At 50.0% G+C, this 14213-nt stretch overlaps 1 protein-coding gene across 2 annotated transcripts in view; it reads left to right on the forward strand.

The window, feature by feature from the left end:
• The window catches only part of LOC103184759 (RAB GTPase activating protein 1-like), a 30352-nt gene continuing 16139 nt past the window's right edge, over positions 1-14213 (forward strand). The window contains exons 1-18 of one of the 2 annotated variants that reach the window (XM_007902937.2): positions 1-335; positions 1049-1117; positions 1288-1445; positions 1850-1976; positions 2170-2374; positions 2808-2982; positions 3579-3736; positions 4463-4573; positions 6543-6609; positions 7136-7238; positions 7470-7636; positions 7786-7936; positions 9073-9166; positions 9503-9653; positions 10248-10361; positions 10561-10635; positions 10841-10966; positions 11190-11333. In XM_007902937.2, the coding sequence (XP_007901128.2) occupies positions 1326-1445; positions 1850-1976; positions 2170-2374; positions 2808-2982; positions 3579-3736; positions 4463-4573; positions 6543-6609; positions 7136-7238; positions 7470-7636; positions 7786-7936; positions 9073-9166; positions 9503-9653; positions 10248-10361; positions 10561-10635; positions 10841-10966; positions 11190-11333 (2088 nt within the window). In that variant the 5' untranslated portion in view covers positions 1-335; positions 1049-1117; positions 1288-1325. The remainder of the gene's footprint in view (positions 336-1048; positions 1118-1287; positions 1446-1849; positions 1977-2169; positions 2375-2807; positions 2983-3578; positions 3737-4462; positions 4574-6542; positions 6610-7135; positions 7239-7469; positions 7637-7785; positions 7937-9072; positions 9167-9502; positions 9654-10247; positions 10362-10560; positions 10636-10840; positions 10967-11189; positions 11334-14213) is intronic. The other variant, XM_007902938.2, reaches the window with a different exon arrangement.

Genomic DNA, 14213 nt, shown 5'->3' on the forward strand with positions numbered 1-14213 from the left:
ATTCAGGCCTACATGCTGAGGGAATGGGATGAAACGTTCTGCCAGAGTCTAATGAAAGGCAGACCCAGGTTTGAAGGCTGAACAGCTCCCACATTGCTGTGTTATTACAATTCCACATTGCAGTTATTTAGCTATCCGGCAGAGGGGGGTGTAGTGTCCTGCCATGCTCAGACCTGCAGACACCAACAGTTTTTGTGGGTTTGGGTGGAACAGAATGACTGCATGGAGCTGTGGGTGTGGACTGTACACGTCTTAGCTGCTGAGTTCCTGGTTTTCAGTCTCTCTCCCTGTTTGTTTGTGACTGTTTTGCTGCAGTAACACATCAGTGTCAGTGGGTAAGTTATTGGTTTGGATCAATGTTACAGTGAGAGCTTTGAACATTTGCAATTGGATATAAAGGATTTACATAGAATGGGTCCGGGCAGCAGAGAAAAGGAACTTTTCTTTTTATAGCCTCGTATCGTCTCAAAAGGTCTCCAAGCGTTTCACTGTAATTGCTCTAGGCCAATACTGCGGATGTTGGAAATCTGAAATAAAAATAGAAGTCGCTGGGAAAAAGCAGCAGGTCAGGCAGCATCAATAGAGAGAGGAAAGTGAGTTAATGTTTCAGGTCGATAACCTTTCACTGTAATTGCTATAAAGTGTACTGACTTTATTGTAGACAGACAAGGCGAGGTTCCTAAGTAGCACCATAAGATCTTTAGTTAGACCAGCATAGACGGTATCTCATTTCAACACTTCATCCCAAGGACAGTGCCCTGGAGTATCAGCCTGTACTGTGAACTCAAAGTCGCACCGTGGAGTTTGAAGCTTCTGATTCAGAGGTGAGAGTGTGAGCGGCTGAGTCAGGCTGACGGAGCCTCTCTCCACATCAGCCAAATGTGTAGCCCAGAGTTGTATTGTTAGACTCTCTGCCCAGTGCGCCTACGCCTGCCTGCTCCAGCACCAAGGCTTCACAAATAGATATAACAGACTGTTACCTCACCCCTTCACTAACACCAGCGCTTGCAAATTGCTGAAGAATGAAACATTTTCTTCTATTTGACAGAATGTGGAAATGCCTAAGAGTGTCCCAGGTAAAGAAGAGGTTATCCGGCCGAGCTGATTGAACTCCCAGGTAACTTAAGAATGACACGGTGAACACTGGAAGATTAACCATAGCAGAGGGTTTGGGATTGGGATAGAGAGGCCAGCATGCCTCCCGCTGAGACAAGCTCGCATTGCAGTGGGCGCCGGGGGCCGGTATAACCTGTGCTCTTACTTCTGGCCGACTGTTTGTGGTTTCAGCCTCGTACGGCCACAGACGGTGACCACAGGAGCTGAACATGGAGGAGCAGGGATCTCTGAGAAGGGTGAGCGGCTCCTCAGACTCCGTCTCCACACTCAACAGTGAGGAGTTCATCCTCATCCAGCAACCAGAGGATTCGTCCTCCACCAGCGCAGAGGTAACCTCCGCCTTGCACCAGCCAGCCTCACACCACGGACACCCAGCCTCACACCACAGACACCCAGCCTCACACCACGGACACCCAGCCTCACACCACGGACACCCAGCCTCACACCACGGACACCCAGCCTCACACCACGGACACCCAGCCTCACACCACGGACACCCAGCCTCACACCACGGACACCCAGCCTCACACCACGGACACCCAGCCTCACACCACGGACACCCAGCCTCACACCACGGACACCCAGCCTCACACCACGGACACCCAGCCTCACACCACGGACACCCAGCCTCACACCACGGACACCCAGCCTCACACCACCGACACCCAGCCTCACACCACGGACACCCAGCCTCACACCTGCACTATTACAACACATGTTTCCCTCTCCACAGATCAGTGGTAACGGGAATGCCCTGGAGGAGGCTCAGAATGATGCAGCGAGCACTGAGGGGGAGGTGGCAGTGACTGGGCAGCCTGTGGGGGAGAGACAGCAGCCCTCGGACTCCAACACCACCACAGGTAAGAGTCTCGTTGAGCCCATACCCAGCGTGATGTCTGCTGTGAGCTGTGGTGTAAAGCTGTGGTGTGAGCTGTGGGGTATGTGCTGCCGGGGGCTGAAGGTGCTCTGCCCTGGCAGGGGGAGGGGGTTGTATGCCAGGCTCTATCCCGGGTTGTTAGGGATGAGTCTTTAACTCTGGTGTGTTATTGTCAGGCGGAGAGGAGGTGAGGAGGAGCTCTGCGGCTGGGGAGGAGGAGAGTGTGCTGTTTAACAAGCTGAGTTACCTGGGGAGCAAGACAGTGAGCTCCCCCCGCAGCCAGACCCAGGCTCTGCAGGCCATGGCCACACTGCGGGCCGAGGCCCATGTCCTGCTCCATGTCACTCTCTACGTGCCGAACATCGCAGAGGGCTCCGTCAGGTAATCACTGTCTGCCCGTCATCACCTCACTGTCTATCTGTCTCCTCGCTGTCTGCCTATATCACCTCACTGTCAACACCTCCCTGTCTGCCTGTCTTCTCTCTGTCTCCACACAGCTCCACACGCCTCTGTTATTTAGCAGTAAGTCGCAACCTACTTGTTAGTTGATTGGCAGATCGCTTTCCAGAGATAATAATACCTCCCAAAAAAATTGGTCACTTAATCCATGACTACTATATGCAATCAGCTGCCACATTTCACCCACAAAATATACAGCATATCCTGTGAAGCACTTTGAAAAGTCTCAATGATGTGATAAGGCACTATATTAAATGAGAGGATTAGTATTATTTCACAAAGTCAGAAAGTGTCATTTGTTACAACTGTGACAAGCACAACTGTCACTGACTCGCAATCTCTTTTTTGACTTCAGAATAATAGACCAGGCTACAGAAACCGAGATCGCTGCCTTTCCCATATATAAAGTCTTGTTCTGTGTGCGAGGCCTGGAAGGAACTGCCGAAAGCGACTGCTTTGCATTCACTGAACGTTGCTGGGGGTCAGATCATTTCCAGGTTCATGTATTCTGCTGTGAAATCAAAGAAGCTGTAAGTACTCAGAGAAGACAGAACCATCCTCCTTGGCTCCTGTACTGTACTGTCTCTTTAACCATCCCTGCCTATCCTTCAGACTCCCTCAACTTGTGCACAATCTTGTCATCAGGTTTGATTCCTGACCAGGAATGTCTTTCTTAACCTCTGCCACATCACTTGCCTTTACCCCGATCTTACTTCAAACTTTAAGTTACTTCAAGCCTCTGTTTACCTAGCAGTAAGTAGGAACCCGATTATTATTGTTGATTGCTTTCCAGGAGTAATAATCCATCCCCAAAAAAACATTTGGTTGCTCTCACCAACTTACGCTGTCACCCCCATCTTCGCCTTGCTCCACTGGCTCCCCATCACTCAGAGGATCCAGTTCAAGATCTGGTACTCACCTTCAAAGCCCTCCATGGTCTTGCTCCTCCCAACTTCTTATGACCTCCTACCCCCATACCAAACTGTCGCCCCCTCCGCTCAGCGGGCTCCGGCCGGCTTCACGTCCGCCGCCCGTTGGACAGTAATGCAGTATGTGGTTACTGATGGAGATGTGTTACAATATGAAAGAAATCTTACTCCATTCTCTGTCTGTCCTCTCTTCCCAGGTCAGTCGAATTCTCTATAGCTTTTCCACTGCCTTCCTCCGAGCCTCCAAACCTTCTACAGAAATAAAGGACACGTTCGTACTCGCTCCTGAAAATGACATGTACAACTTCACAGTGTGCCTCGAAATCAAGGAGGACGATGGGAAAGGCAACTTCAGGTCAGATGAAGTTTGATTAAGAGGGGTCTTCTTGGAGCTGAACTGGCTCCAAAGTGACGAGCCTGGCAACGGAATGTCAGAATCGAGCCAGCCCTCTGTGGTGGTCTCTAGTCCCGTTCCTGAGCCAGGCAGTATCCCAGGGCACTGCCGATGACAGCACAGCCCAGCCTGGCTCATCAGCAGGACTTGGAAGGGCAGCCCAGTCACTGGGAACAGGGAATCATCCCACTCAGCTCCTGTTAAACCTGCAAGCCGAGAGGACCTGGGTTTGATTCCCGGATGGGGTGAAACCTTAGGCAATTTTCCTTATTCCACACGCCTCCGTTTACTTAGCAGTACGTAGAACCGGGTTGTTAGTTGATTGGTGGATTGCTTTCCGGGGGTAATAATACCTTCAAAAACAATTTTTAAAAAATAATATTTTTTGTCACTCAAAATGCTGCTGTGTGCAATTGGCTGCCACGTTTTCGTCCAGAAAAATATACAGTCAATCCACTTTGTAGTATATTCTGTGAAGTGCTTTGAGACGAATGTAAGTATTATTATTAATTACATATTATTAAATGGAAATCCCTATAATAAATAATAAAGAACATGTATAATTACATAAACATAAATTATTATTATTATCTGTAACTGTAAATAGGTTTAATTGTTTTCTACACTACCTTTATATTCACAACAGAGGGGGTGTGCACACTAACTGTTTGACTGTTGTGTACACAGTGCAGTGCCAAAGGACAGAGAGAAGCTGTACTTTAAATTGCGACAGAGCGTTGAGAAGAAAGTGTTTATCAATGTGCAGCAGACATCCAACAGAGAGCTGGCTGTGGAACGGTAACCAAACTCTTCCTATTTCGTTTTGATTTCTATTTGCCGCTCTCCCCAGCTCCAATATCCTAAAGCTCCAGCTCATCCAATGCTCGACCACCTTCTCACCATCCTCCACACGCCATCACCCAATCATGTCCATCACCGAATCCTCACCATCATCCAATCCTCCACTGCCTTCTTTCACACTCCATACGTGATGACCCAATCCTCCACCACCTCCTCGTACCCCGCACACACTCTACACACCATTACACAATCCTCCCCAGGCTTCTCTGGCTCCTCTGGTCTGAAACGATCATTATCCTTACCATCAAATACAAATCCCTTGACTCCTGCCTTAGCTTCTGAACCTCAGAGTAAGAGTGTGGTGCGTGTGGTGAGTGAGTGTTTGTTGAGTGAGTGAGTGTTGAGTGGGTTGAGTGTATGTTGAGTGAGAGTGTGTGTGTGAATGCGATGAGAGCTTCGTGCTCTCATCCCATTCCCTGCTCTCTCCCCATCGTGTTTGTGCTGGTGCTTGCTCCCCACTGGAGCTCTCTAATCGCAGTCCCAGATAGTGATATCAATGGCAAGCTATGCTGTTTTAACTAGTTAGACTCCAGCAGTTACCCCAACACACAGTCTGGGGTCCCCAAGCCATGACTCTTGCCAACCTGCGCCTAATACTTTCCGGAATTAGGTAAGCAGGATGCATCCCTCCAAGAAAAAAGTGCGCATTCTAACAATGTATCTCCTGAATCTTCATGTGTAGTTGGGATGCATGAAGTTCTTAGTTTGGATATTCTTAAGCATGGTGATGGGTTTCCGTATGTGTCAGACACCCAGCTGACCCAAAAATGTGCTCGCTCCCCCACTGGAGCTATTTATTCTAACCCCATTCCCCTACTCTCTCCCCGTTATGTCTGTGCTGGTGCTCGCTCCCCACTGGAGCTCTCTACTCTAACCCCATTTCCTGCTCTCATCGAGTCTGTGCTGGTGCTCGCTCCCCACTGGAGACATAGATATTGGGACTTGAGGCTGTGACATGGGGTGAGGTGCAATCCAGAGATTGACATTTGGTTCTCTTTGATACTCGGTGAGAGGGTTTGCCAAAGCGAGGCTGGAACAGCAGCGGTTTGGGGCTGAGGTAGTTGTTTACAAATAAAGTTGGGTGGAATTTTTTTCTAAAATTCCTCCCAATATCTAATAAACTGCAGTTTACTGACTGATCTGGACAAATCAAGTTAGGATGCAGATTTCAATGAGGTGGCATTGTGGTTGAACAGACTCTCTGTGTCCACACGCCAGCTGATGAACATTCCTACCATTGACTTTGTGGGTGAAACTCTGCAGATCGAGTTATTTAATACAGATTCAAAACAACATTCCTCCCATTAGTTCCCACCACCCATCCCCCTGCTGCCCCTCCACCTGCCGCCCATCTTCATAGTGTATGCACTTTGGATTGTGTATGTGCTGTGTATGTACTGAGAGCTGTGTATGCACTGTGTTCTATGTGTGCTCTGTGGGCTGTGTATGCACTGTACGTATGCAGTGTGTGCAGTGTGTGTTCTGCAGGTTGTCTATGCACTATATGCTGTGTGTGCTTTGCTGGCTGTGTATGCTGTGCTGTGTATGCGCTCTGGGCCATATATGCTGTGTGCTGTTTATACACTGTGTGAGCTGTGTATACACTATGTGCTGTGTATGCACTGTGAGCTGTGTATGCTCCATGCCCTATTTTTGCATTGTGTGCTGTTTATGCTGTGGTTTCAGTGTCAATTCTGTGCGATGTGTATGCTGTGTAGACTATGCTGTATACCATGCATGTCCTGATTACACTGTATGCTCTACACAATGTGTATACTGTGTACACTGTATGGTGTGTACTGTGTACACTGTATGCTGTACATGTTGTACATGCAGTGTGCACATTTATAGGCAGTGTATACTGTATGCTGGCTCTACAGTGCTGTCTGTCTGGTTTGTTTCACAGTTGCTTCGGGCTATTGCTGGGTGCAGGGCGACAGGTGCGGAACAGCGACATGTACCTACTGGATATGGTGAGTCCACGGGCTGTTAATTGCAGGGTGATTGTACAGATACAGGGAACCACAACTCACATACCATCAACCACAAACTAGCTCTCTCTTACAGTAGGTAGGCTGGGGTAGATACAGAGAAACTATTCCTCTTGTGGGAATCCAAAACAAGGCGGTATCATCTTAAAATTAGAGCCAGGCCATTTATTGTGCCCTCACACTGCCTGCTTGTGTGCCAGTGAAATGAGGAAGCACTTTTCACACAAAGGGTAAAGGAAATCTGCAACTCGCTCCCCCAAAATCCATTGGATCCATTGAAATGTTCAAGACTAAGGTGGATAGATTTGGGTCAGAGTATCAAAGAATATGAAGCAAAGTCGGGTGAATGGAGTTGAGGTACAGATCAGCCGTGATCTAATAGAATGGTGGAACAGGCTGGAGGGGCTGAATGGCCCCATGTTCGTGTGTTAGGAACACGGGGAGGGAGGGTGGCAAGTGTGACCTCACACTGGGGCTGGCATTTACTATGTTTTTATACTTTATTCAGGAGTCCATGGGAATGAGTGCTGATGGGAAGTGTTATGTGATCACCGGAGCCTGGGATCCGAATACGCCAGCTTTCCAGTCGCTGAACGAGGAGACTCCAAAAGGTACTGAGAGCCCAAAGTCATGTACACAGCAACCACACAGTGTACCAGCCGCTCTGTGCACAGTGCTGCTCTCTGCAGTTCACTGATAGCTCCGTACAGCACCCAGCCCCCCCACCCACCACACTTGTACACTATGTGTCCTGTAGTTTCTCTGACACATGCACGCATGACCCATGTTTCTCTCTCGGACACTCACAAGTGTGTACAATGTGTGACGTGTTTCTCTCTCAGACACCCGTGTGTACCTGACGGTGGCGGTGGATCTGGTGATTAAGGAGGTGGTGGAGCCGGTCCGCTTCCTGCTGGAGCCTGGGGTCCGCGTGTACCCCACCAATGAGCGCTTCTGGTATTTCAGCAGAAAAACTTTCAGCGAGGCCTTTGTGGTCCAACTCAGACAGGTACAGCTCAGACAGGTGCAGCCCAGACAGGTACAGCTGTGGCTGGTGTTTGTGGTAAGCAATGAGCAGTGTTGTGGCTGGGCTGGTGTATGGTGAGCAGTGCTGTGGGGGGCTATGTGTGTGGTGACTAACCAGAGGTTGTGTTGCAGTTGCAGAGCTCTGCAGAGCGAGTGGGGGCAGGCGATGCCGTGTATGAGGTGGTTTCACTGCAGAGACAGTGCGAGTGGGATGAGCCCCCCACCTCCCCGGGGTGCACACAGACTCCACGCTGCTCACAGGACCTTGGTCAGGCACAAGATGGTAAGAAGCAGGATTTTTTTCTTTAGTTTTTGAACTAAACAACTTCATAATGTGATTAATTGTCAGGCAAAGACATGAAATTAGACTTAGGTTTAGCCTCCCAGGTTTGCTTTTTCCTCTCCCACCACTCGCTCCCTTGTTGAGCTCCTCAAATCCTGCTTGTGCGCTGCCCACAGCCTCGAGACTGCCCACCAATCATATTCTCTCCATCTATGACCAGGCGCTCTGCCTTGCCATCCTTCTTGACCTCTCTACCTACCGCCTTTGACACTGGCGACTATTCTGTCTTTCTCCACCACTTTCATTCTCAGCTCCACCTTCACGGTTCTGTCTTTTCTGTCTTACCTTTCCCAAAGTCTGCACTTCATATCTGCCGTCATGTGCAGCGTTCCTCAGGCCTCTGTCCCTGCTCCTCTCCTCTAATATCTACGTGCTCCCACTCGGCAATGTCACTCACAGGCATAGGGTTAACTTCTACATGTATGTGGATGAAGCCCAACGCTATCTCCCTGCCTCCATCCTCAACTCCAGGACCGCTGCTGTTCTGATGGATTACCTGTCAGACATCAATTCCTGGATGAGAGCTAACTTTCTCCAGTTGAATGTCGACAAGACAGAGGCTCTCCTGCTTGGCTCCCGTCAGCACCTCTCACCTCTCAGCACAGTTGAATCTTCGTTTCAGGTATTAATGTAGTAAACTGTCGCAGGATACCCTCCCAGCCTGGTCAAACCATCTTAAAACTCACACAGTATAGGGCAACACCAGTTATCTGCCTATTATCTGCTTGTGCATTTATTCCAATTGACCCAATGTGGATAACTGGTCACCACATGACTATACATTGTCTCCAGAGCATTGACCAGGATTTATGCCTGCTCATCTCTCAGTGACTTCAGCCATCCCTCCATGTCTGAGTCTCTCTATCACTCTATCTCTGTGTGGAGTTGTGGAGGCTGCAGGGGCGGGCGGGGTGGTGTGTGTTTGGGTGGGGTGCTGTGTGTTTGGGTGGGGTGTTGTGTGTGGGGATGGGGTGCTGTGTGGGGGTGGGGTCCTGTGTGGGGTGCTGTGTGTGTGTGTGTGTGGGGGTGGGAAGGGGTAATCTCCCGTCACTCAGTGTTCTGATGCTTGGTTACAGACAGTGACAGTGAATTGTCCAGTGGCACTGGGGATGTGTCCATGGACTGCACAGAGAATATACTAGAGTCCTGGGGAGACTTACTGCACAGATGGTGGGTACAAGTAGAGCAGCAAACCTACCCCCCATGCTCTCACTCTCTCTCTCTCTCTCCCCCTCTCTATCACTCTATCACTGTCACTCTCTCTGTTTGTCTCTCTCTCTCCCTGACTCTCTTAATGGCTCTCTCTTTCACTGCTTCTCTCACTCTCACACTTTCTCTCTCTCTCTCTCTCTCACTTCGCTCTCACCTCTCTCTTACTCACACTGTCTCTCTCTCACTCGCTCTCATTCACTGTCTCACTCACTGTCGCTCTCTCACTTCTCTCTCTCTCTCTCTCTCTCTCTCTCTCACTGTCTCTCTCTTACAGTCTCCCTTTCTGTCTCTCAGGCACAGTAACCTGTCAGTCAGGCCGAAGGGGCTCTCAGTGCAGGTGAAGCACAGCATCCCTGAGGCACTGCGAGCAGAGGTTTGGCAGCTGCTGGCGGGTTGTCATGACAACCAAGCTATGCTAGAGAAGTACCGGATCCTGATCACTAAGGTATGAGATCATTCCACTCACAGCCAGCAGAGCTCCGATGTTACCACAACCACAGTGCGGGTGTGTTTGTACCAGTGTGACTGTGACATGGGAGGGAGCAAACTGCTCAGCAACAAGAAATTTCATTTATATAGCGGCTTTCACCCCGGGAGGACGCTCCAAGGCGCTGGACAGTGAAGGACTTGCACCTGAGCTGGGGGGTTTGGATCAGGAGGGGTGGAGGGCAGGGGTAGGAGGGTGACCAAAGGCTTGGTCGAAGAGGAAGCTCTTGAGGCGGGCCTTGAAGGAGCCAAGGGAGGGGGCGAGGCGATGGGACAGTGGAATGGAGTTCCAAAGGGTGGGGCAGTAGAACAAATTGTGTTTACATATGTCTCCCTTGCCTCTTTCAAGGCCCATCTCAAGACCCTCCTCTTCGACTGTGCCTTCGGTTACCCTCCTACCCTTATCCTCCCAGCCCACCACCGCCCCCCACCTCGCTTGGGTCTAAATCCCTGACTGTCTAGCACTTGGTGATGTCCTCCTGACATGATAGGTGCTATACAAATGTCATTTGTTGTTGGTATCAATTTAAGTTGTTGTCTTGTGTTCCTGCAGGATTCTCCCCAGGAGTCCGTTATTACCAGAGACATAAACCGTACCTTCCCAACTCATCATCACTTCAAAGACACCAATGGGGATGGACAAGACTCGCTCTTCAAGATCTGTAAGGTGGGTGGTTCATGGAATCTCATGTAAGTGTACATTTTGTGTATGCACACGTGTGTGGGGAGCGGGGATGTCACTGTGTGTGTGCGTGGGGAGCGGGGACATCACTGTGTGTGTGTGGGGAGCGGGGATGTCACTGTGTGTGTGTGTCTGCGGGGAGCAGGGCTGTGGTGACCCTGGTTATTCTGGTTCCTCTCTGCAGGCTTATTCCATCTATGACAAGGATATCGGCTATTGCCAGGGACAGTCCTTCCTCGCTGCCGTTCTGCTCTTACACGTAAGTAGCTGAGACAAGACAATCACTATATCAATACTATACACACCTCACACACATTGTCAGTGAGTGTGGAGTGACACACACTGCACACAGCTCACACGCAGCCAGTGAGTGCAGAATGACACACACAGCTGACTTGGTAAGTTTCCATTGTGCCAGTGTGTTTGTGCCAGTGTGACTGTGACTATCTCTCTGTTGTCTACAGATGCCGGAGGAGCAGGCGTTCTGTGTGTTGGTGAAGATAATGTATGAGTATGGGCTCCGCAACCTCTACAGGAGCAATTTTGAGGATCTGCACTGCAAGTTCTACCAGCTGGAGAGGCTGCTGCAGGTCAGCCCAAGGCTGTCTGATCTGTGTGACTGTGTTGCGTGTGTATTGCCTGTGCTAGGAGTGTCTGATCAGTGTGATTGTTGTGTGTCGCCTGTATTCGGAGTGTCCGATCAGTATGACTGCGATGTGTTTTGCCTGTACTTAGAATGTCTGGATCAGTGTGATTGTGATGTGTGTTGTCTGTACTTGGAGTGTCTGATCAGTGTGTGTATTTCTGCCCCAGGAGCTGCTGCCGGAGCTCTACAATCACTTTGTGGAGCTGAGTCTGGAGGCACACATGTACGCTTCTCAGTGGTTCCTCACCCTCTTCACTGCCAAGTTTCCGCTTTGTATGGTCTTCCACATCATGGACCTGCTGCTATGTGAGGTACGGACCTGGATCCAGAGAGAGGCAGGCAGGGAGTGAGAGAGAGAGGGGGCTAGGCAGGGAGAGAGAGGGGGGGGCAGGCAGGGAGGGAGAGAGGGGGGCAGGCAGGGAGGGAGAGAGGGGGGCAGGCAGGGAGAGAAAGAGAGGGGCAGGCAGGGAGAGAAAGAGAGGGGCAGGCAGGGAGAGAGAGAGGGGCAGGCAGGGAGAGAAAGAGGAAGGCAGGCGGGGAGAGAGAGGGGAGTTGAGGTATAGATCAGCCATGATCTTATAGAATGGTGGAACCAGTTTAAAGGACCGAATGGCCTATTCCTGTTCCTATGTTCCTATGTATTGAACAATGGGAATTGAGAAAGAGAAGTGAGAAAACATAAGCCGGCCTACGGAAGGGGCAGAGAGCTGGCAGAGGAAGTTCAATATCGGGAAAGAAACGTGAAGCAATTCACTGGGTGGCAAAATAAACAAGCTGACAATACCCTGGATGGCAGGGGGAGCAGTCACTGGGAGCAGGGAATCCTCCCACTCAGCTCCCATTAATCCTGCAAGCCAAAACCCTCATGGGTAGGGTGGTCCTAGCTGGACAAGCTTGCCAGACAGAGCTCTCAATGCCAAGCTATGCAGTTTTGGTTGGTTAGACTCCCAACAGTTATCCCAATGCACACTCTGGGGTCCCCAAGCCTTGGCTCTTGCCAACCTCGGCTGGAGGAATAATCTCCAAAACTAGGTAAACAGGGAGCATCCCTTCAGAGAGTGAGTGCGCATTCCATTCCAATACATGGGAATTTGTAGGTGGCATACATTACCATTCTTAAAAGTCCATTACCATGGAACTGTCTGGTTTGGAGACTTTTAAACATGGTAATGGATTTCCACCAATACAAGAGAGAGTTTCAGTTTCCAAGAGAGACAGGAGTTGTCACTTGTTTCGCTTGGAGCTGAGAAGGTTCAGGGTTGAAGGTCTTCAGGTTTATGAGGCGTTATAATACAGTAATAAATAGATTCCGGCTATTTATCAGAGAATCACTCATTCAGATTATCACAAAAAGAATTGGAGCAGGTAAGAGATAATACCAAAACAAGTACTATATAGTTCTGATCATCACAGGAAGGCAGTGCAGAAAGTATAACATAGATTTACAAGGATGTTACCCAGGGAGCAGTGGATACAGTAATCAGGAAAGAGTGGACTCATCTTTGCTCTTTGAGTTGAGACGACTGAGAGGAGATCTGATCGAAAGGTTGTAAGATTATGAAAGGATTCACTTAGGTTGACTTTAATAGACTGTTCCCAATTACTGGTGAATCTGTAATGACAATAATATTGGTTTAGCTTGAATAATAGCATTTGGGGTGGCACCATTTCACGTCGAGAGGACGCCCCAAAGCACTGAAGTGGACTGACTGTTTTTGTGGGCGAACCCGGCAGCCAATTTGCATATAGTAATGACCCACAAGCAGCCATGAAGGCTATGACCAATTTTTATTTTGGGAATTGATGGCCAGCACACTGGGGAACAAAATCCCTTCTCTTTTCCAATATTGCAGCAGGACGACAACAACAACAACAAAATTACATTTGTATAGCGCCTTTCACGTCGGGAGGACGTCCCAAGGCGCTGGACAGACAGAGTTACGGACCCGAGCTGAGGGTCAGGGTGGGGGAGGGCAGTGGGGGAAGCAGGGAGATCGAAAGCACAGACAAAGAGGAGGGTCTTGAGGTGGGTCTTGAAGGTGGCGAGGGAGGGAGCGCAATGGAGGAACTGCGGGATGGAGTTCCAGAGGGTGGGTGCAGAATGCTGGAAGGTCGCAAGGCGGAGGACGTGAAGCAGGTCAGAGCCTGCTGAGCGGAGGGAACGAACAGGGTGGTAAGGGCTTAGGAGGTCGAAGAGGTAGTGGAGAGCAAGACCGTGGAGGGCATTGAAGGTGAGGACCAGGATCTTGAACTGTATCCTCTGTGTGATGGGAAGCCAGTGGAGTTGGGCGAGGATGGGGGTAATAGAGTTGTGGAGCCTAGTGCGGGAGAGGATACGAGCTGCAGAGTTCTGGATGATCTGCAGCCTGTGGAGGGAGGAGCTGGGGAGGCCGATAAGCAGTGAGTTTGCATAGTCGAGCCTCGATGTAATGAATGTAATGAAGGCAACAAGTTTCATTTATATAGCTCCCTTCACACTGTGTCAGGCTCCGCCACTGTTAAGCACTCTGAGTTTAACAGAGCGACTCAGAGTGCTTAACAGTGGCAGAGCCTGACACTGAGCCGGAGGGAGGAGGTGATTGTAAGCACGGTTGAAGGGGAAGGTCTTCAGTCGTGATCTAAAAGAGGGGAAGGAGGAGGCAAGGCGGAGGTATTCAGGGAGAGAGTTTGAAAGACTTGGGGTGTATTGGCAGAAAGCACAGCCGCTGATGGTGGAGCAGAAGGGAAGATGGAGAAAGCAGGAGGGCAGAGCCAGCCGGGTGGGGGCAGCGGGTAATGGAGTGGGGAGAAATCAGATCAAAAAGGTAGGGAGGTGCCAAGGCTTGAAGGGATTTGTAGATGATTGAGAGGATCTTGGAATCGATCCGTACTGTGTGAGGAGCCTGACAAGAGGACTAGCCAGAGAGGAGAGACACTGGTGGAGAGGAGACTCACTAGAATGGCAGGAACATTATCACATCACAGAAAAGGACCCTTTGGCCACACTGTCTAATGCCCCCTCCGCTTGCTACACCATTTTCTGCTTGGACCAGTTTGTGGCCGAGAGCTCCATAGTCTCAGGGCCTCTGTGTGTGCATGTGTGCACCATTTTGCCTCACTTGTCAGATCTACTGCCCTCTCCCGTCAGAGGTTCCCTGTGGTGTGAGCTTCCCATCTTCTTCAGAGGAACATGGGAATCCAAGTACGGGGGC

The sequence above is a fragment of the Callorhinchus milii genome, unplaced genomic scaffold, assembly GCF_018977255.1.
Source record: "Callorhinchus milii isolate IMCB2004 unplaced genomic scaffold, IMCB_Cmil_1.0 Scaffold5, whole genome shotgun sequence".
Lineage (NCBI taxonomy): Eukaryota > Metazoa > Chordata > Chondrichthyes > Chimaeriformes > Callorhinchidae > Callorhinchus > Callorhinchus milii.